We start from the raw sequence: 6,093 nt of genomic DNA on the forward strand, positions 1-6,093 counted from the left end.
CAGCTATTGAGAGGGACTGAACACAAAAAATCTCACTCTTTTTGTGAGAAAGTATCTAGGCCACACATTACTGGTGGGTGAGGGGAGCAGACCAGAGAAACATCCAATCACACTCTTTTTGTGAGAAAGTATTTAGGCCACAAATTACTGGTGGGTGATGTACTCTAGGTGACCCTGCTCTGGCAGGGGGGTTGGACTAGATGATCTTTCGAGGTCCAACCCCTATGATTCTATGATTCTATGTGAGGGGAGCAGACCAGAGAAACATCCTCATGTATGTGGCCAGTACTTGTATCAGGCATGAACTCAGCACTGTTAAAGAGACTGGACACCACATCAGACCTTAGATTTAGTCCTATAAAGTATTTTAATAGGAACAGTGCCTACCTGCAGCTCCACATAACTAAGCCCTTACCTTGCAGTCAGTGGCAGAGACATGAGAATGCTTTCAATCCTTGATCCTGGTGTCAGGAGGCCAAACTTTGTACCTCTGTCATAAACCAAGTTGAACTCTACATACCTGTGGGGAGATGCAACAGGAGAACAAGTTTATTACCAGAAGTTAGTTGTGCCTTCTTCAACTGGCAGACATGAAACAGAACCAGCCTGTCTTCTCGATGTGCTGGGTGTCAGAATGAACCCTGTTTTGGGGCCAACTGTTCTCTAGCATCCTCTGCACAGGAACAAAGCTGTGACCTTGCTGATCCACAAAGCTTAGGAGGTACTGACCTTAGCAAACAGACTAGAAGAAATAACTGATCAAAGGAGAGCACTCTGCATGGTGCCATAGAAGCTTTCTTCTCCCAGGCCTCAACCCTGCTGGCAAGCTCAACACTAAATTTAGGTTGGTTATGCTTGCACTCTTTTATGTGGTGATGTCAGGTATTATAAGTAGTCTTAAAAGTACTCAGAATGATCACAGGAAATACTCTGAAGTCCTCAAGGCTGCAGGACAAGTGAACAGCAATGTCAGAACAAGATTTTCTGTTTTTTTGGCAGATCTGAAAACAGCAGAAGTCAGAGAGCTTCAGAGGACTGGCTGGGACCAGCACAGATGCCAGTATAGATGGTTTTCTGTCCCCAGCATAGGAAGAGAACACTGACAACTCAGCAGGGAGGGGTTATCTTAGGAACCAGTACTGAGATACTTAACAAAGGTACAGGAAAGCAAGAGCTCTTCTCTATTTGCAGAAACAGAGAGCTTTACTCAGCCCAATAACCTGCAAACAGATCCAGGGAAATAAGCAGGCCTCGTGAGCTGGTGCTTAAAAAAAGCTGCAGAACACTCACAACTGTAGCAGGTTTGGTAAATAACACCCACAGCCTGCTGCTGAAAGCCCAACACTCCCAGGGATGGTTCCACCAAACTCAGCACACGTGCTCACTTGACTGACTGCCACAGGCCAGTGACTTACACTCAAATGTTTATGCCCTCTCTGTGGCACCCTCACAGATTTCTCTGCAGAAGAAGGAGAAACTAAAGACTCCCTAGTTCTGCACAGGCTACATGTATGCTCATTTCTTCATATGCTTACACCATCATAGACACACAGAAAGGAGGAGTACCATGGTGTCTAACAATGTATGGGTTTTTTCAGCATTAACAGTTGCTCACCTGAATAAGCATTCTCCAAAGTGTCAAAAGTTACAGTGACTCTGGACCATGCCAGAAAAACAAAATTCCTCTGTATCTTTATTTCTTTACAAAGTGTTTACTGCATCCTCATTTCAATGCCAAGATCAGGTGGAATAAATACGTATGTAAGAAGCTGAAAATACTCTGAGTTATTTCATGACTTTCTGGGGTTTAGCTTCATTACTGAATAGGAAGCATGACTCTCTCACCCTCTTGCTTCTCATGTCATGGGGCAGTGCTGCATCCTTATCTTTCACCTGCAGAACAGGGCAGGACTGGGGACACTGAGCATGCACACCCCTTTGCCTGTTACAGAGCAGCAGCTTCTCTTGAGTTTTTGAAGTAGCTGGAGAGAAACTGTGGCAATTTGTATGGGCTGCCTGTGCTGCAATGTGGGAGATAAGAGATGAGGGTGTCTTCTCTGCACCCTCCTCAACAACCTAGCGTTGGATTTCAAAATTAGCTCTGTGGACAAAAATCTTCAGATTCTCTGGTGAGGTTTAGAGGACTCAGGCAAACTTAGCCTGAACCACAACAGGACACAAACCTGCAACCATGAAGAACAAGCTCATTTTTTTTTTCTCTCACCAGCATAATCCCCCTCCCACGTGCTCCTTTCCTCCTTCAGAACTCACCGTCCTCTCCGGAGCTGCTGCCACAGCTTCTCCTCTGGTGTGAAGGAGTCCTGGCAGTGCCTCTTCACAATGGGAACATAACAAGGCACAACAGCTTTGGCACAGCTCTTCACAAACTGGAATACTTCCTCCTTGGAGGGAGAGTCCACGTCGTCGAAGAAGATGCCTCCGATGCCCCTCCGCTCCCCACGGTGCTTGATGTAGAAGTAGTCATCACACCTGGAAGGAGCAGCCAGCCACTAGGAACATGGCCCTCAATATTCAGAGCAATGAGCAGGACTCCAAACAGCCACCTGAGATGGGGCAGCACGAGTGGGATGCTGAGAAGCCAGTTCTTGCAGTGCCAGGGGCCCCACTGTTTCGCTGACTCCCAAGGGGCAGGGTGGTAGAGCACCATCTGAAGGCACTCCAGCACTCAGAGCTCTGATTAAACACTCTCTGCAAGGCCACGTGTTGCCACAGTCAAATGCCAGCTCATACTACAACAGAAAGGCAGTTCATCTCTGTTGTATTTACTGGATGTATAGTTGTGTAATCACTGTACATGAGCTGATCCATTGTATTCACACCCCATCCTGCACAGAGCTGCTTGCTTGGGCAACCCTACCCTGCAAGTCTCCACGTGGAGGAGAAATGGAAGGGAAGGAGGAAGCAGAAGCCACCAACAGCAAGGAAACCTGGCCTTCCTGTAGGACTGGCTGTTCCCAAGCAATACAAACAGGCTGGCCACAGCAGGAGACATGTGGAGAACTAACAGATAACCTGAGCTATTTTTTTATTCCTTGAGATGATCAGCTTTTCTATTTTATGGCAGCAGGGAGAGTCAGGGAAAAAGGCTGAGTCAAAAATGCAAAACAAGCCTGGCAAAAGTCTTAAAGTTAAATCAGAAAGGCAGTGTGGTAAATGTAAGAAGAGCTTTTCTGTTTGAGAAAGATGAGAAAAGGTTCAACACTAATGAGCAGAAGCTCAGAGGAGATTCTCACCACTCCAGCAGTGAGAACTGCTCACATGCTGCTCATGGGAAACACTCATGCCAACAGAGGAAGCTGCCTTTGTCCATGGGATGCAATTGCTCCTCCTCTGAGCTGCCTTCAGACTAAGGCCAGGCACCCTTCACTCTGAGCCCCTGCAGCTGGCATCACTAGCCCACTTACCCTGCAAACAACCTGACCTTTAAGGCAGACACTCAACTACCATGCAAAAATTCCTCAGAGAACAAGAGCCTAGCTGTAAGATTGTAAGATGTCCTGCTCTACTAAGTGGTTGCCACCCAAGGTACAACACCCCCTTTATCTCCTGTCCTCAGACAGGACCTGGTAGCTTACAAAAGAATAACCCCTCCTTCCTGGACACCCCAGCAGCTTGTAGCAGATAGGATTATCACACAGAGCAGCAAGCCCCCACTGAACCATAAAAGATCCACCACTTGTATCTCTTGGCTCAAGAAGAACAAAGTTTAGATCTTTAGCAAATATGCCATTAAACTCTCCATAAATGTGTCACTGGAAAAAAAGTACAGCTCCATCAAAATGATGAAGCTTCCACATTAAGGACAAGCTCCTTTAGCTACCTGCCAAAAAAAAATCCCTAAAAAAACAAACAAAAAAAAGATCATGAAGGTCAGACTGAAGGCAGAAAACCTGGAGTGGGATTTTTCAGTGCCTTTGAGTGCTGGCCCAAGTGCTCCCACTAAAGTCACACACATTTACCATGCGTTCACTGTAAGCAGAATTTGTCTAAATCCACAGGGCAAAAGTCCTAACCCTAGAAGCTAATTGGAATTTTTAAGTTGCCTAGTGAAGCCTGTGGCTTACAAAATCTTGCAGAGTCAGCTTGGTTTTTATTTGGGCTATAGACTTAGGATCCTAGTTATTGGCCCTCTGAATTGAAAAACTCAAACCTCTGGAAAGAAGAGCTTGTTTTAGACCACGTTTTGTCCCAGTACACATCTGCTGATTCTCTTTACTCTTTGCTTATACATTTCAAAAGGCAGCAGAACCTACTGTTTCTAACTGGCAACATCCAGTGCCACCTTCTGCTCCCACAAAAGGAACCCAAGTGCATCTCTCCCCACGTACCATTTCTTGTACTTGGGATACAGCTTCAGATCATGCTTGTCACAGGCTTCTTTCAGAGTCTTGTGAAAATGAACAGCATCCTCTTCATTCAAGTACGTTGGAGTGAGGTCAGTCCCACCACCAAACCACCACTGTTTGGTTCCTACAGGAGAGAGGCAAGCAGAAACACTTTTAAACTTACAAACAGCAACAGGTGCTAGTGGTTCACCCAATCTAACAACCACTTTTACAGTGCAAAACAAAATCAGTATTCAGTGGTGTCCCTAACCCTCAATCATGAAAAATCTGAGCCTGAGGTAGTGCAATGACCAGTGACTTGAGGGAAACATGAAACAAGTTTCAGCACAGTGAGAGCCCTCTGTTCAGTATTTTGGACCACTGACCCTGACCACAGGGTATGGACTGGCCACTCCTTTTCAAGAATCCAAAAACATTTCACTGCATGCCAGAGAAAGGGAACATCATTATTAACTCCAGGGAGGCAATTGAGTAGAAATGATCCACAATGCTCTGGCAAAATAACTGAAAGGACACTCTTTTGAGCTTCTGACACTGTCACTGTCTCAAGGTACAGATTCTACCAACAAAAGCCCAAAGAGTCAGAGATCCAGTGTTACACAACAAACTTTTGGCACAGCAGGGAACAAACCTGGACCAGTTCTTAACCTCTTACTCTAGCCCTGTGGTCATGCTTCCTTCACACAGAGTCTGACATTTTACAGGTACCTCACTGGATTAAAATTCTTACCATCTGCTTCTTCAATTTCAAAGTATCTGTAGTTGAAGTGCATGGTTGGAACATGAGGGTTCTTTGGATGGATAACTGAGCTCACGCCCATGGCGCAAAAAGGCAGTTTCCCTAAAGAAAAAGATGCACAGAAAACAAAGTTTTTCAAACAATTTCATATGTTATCATTTAGGGAACATTACTATCTTCCTCAGGTTCTAAGCTACTGTTCCACTGTAAGAAAATTTCTCATGTTGGGTCAATTATTAATGAACAAGCTACTTAATTCTCATCCATACATTTCTGTGGACCTAACTATGGGTTGTTTTTTTTTTTGAAACAACCTGTGCCTACAGTACATTGCTTAAAGCAGCAAGACAGAGGGAGAAGCACTCTGATACCTAGTGGTGTAGGGGCATGAAAGTCCACCTGCAATGCTTACCAGTTTGAAACTACCATTAAATCACAGAATCATAAAGGTTGGAACAGACCTCCAAGATCATCAAGTCCAACCATCAACTCAACACTACCACGACCACTAAACCCTGTCCTGAAGTACCATGTCCACACATTTTCTAAACACCTCCAGGGACGGTGACTCCACCACCTCCCTGGGCAGCCTCTGCCAACGGTTCACCACTCTTGCAGGAAATAAGTTCTTCCTAACGTGCAATCTGAACCTGCCCTGGTGCACCTCTCGGTCTATTGCTTGTTCCTGGGGAAAAAAGACCAACCCCAGCCTCACTACCACCTCCTTTCAGCACCTGTAGAGAGCAACAGGCTCTCCCCTCAGCCTCGATACAAACGAAGCCCTTGAGCACTGATCCCCACGTCCTGCCCAAAGGCCAGGCGCTGCTTCCCGAGTCCCCGCCGCAGCTCTTACCGTCCTTGGCCTTCAGAGACTTGCCCCTGCTTCGCATCTGCCGCGCCGCCTCCTCGGACAGGAGCCCGAACACGACGGACACGTTCACTCCGGCCTTCTCGAAGACCTCGCCGTCCTGCAGCACGCAGCTGATG

General features: G+C 46.2%; 1 protein-coding gene across 1 annotated transcript in view; it reads right to left on the bottom strand.

Moving 5' to 3' along the window:
• The window catches only part of CPOX (coproporphyrinogen oxidase), a gene marked incomplete at its 5' end in the record, with an annotated part of 8,082 nt that extends 1,993 nt beyond the window's left edge, over positions 1-6,089 (bottom strand). Inside the window, 5 exons of the mRNA XM_008940310.1 lie at positions 416-520; positions 2,272-2,490; positions 4,350-4,491; positions 5,098-5,208; positions 5,960-6,089. Coding sequence (XP_008938558.1) covers positions 416-520; positions 2,272-2,490; positions 4,350-4,491; positions 5,098-5,208; positions 5,960-6,089 — 707 coding nt within the window. The remainder of the gene's footprint in view (positions 1-415; positions 521-2,271; positions 2,491-4,349; positions 4,492-5,097; positions 5,209-5,959) is intronic.
• Between the last annotated feature and the right edge of the window lie 4 nt (positions 6,090-6,093).

The sequence above is a fragment of the Merops nubicus genome, unplaced genomic scaffold (assembly GCF_000691845.1).
Source record: "Merops nubicus isolate BGI_N331 unplaced genomic scaffold, ASM69184v1 scaffold2960, whole genome shotgun sequence".
Taxonomy (NCBI): Eukaryota; Metazoa; Chordata; class Aves; order Coraciiformes; family Meropidae; genus Merops; species Merops nubicus.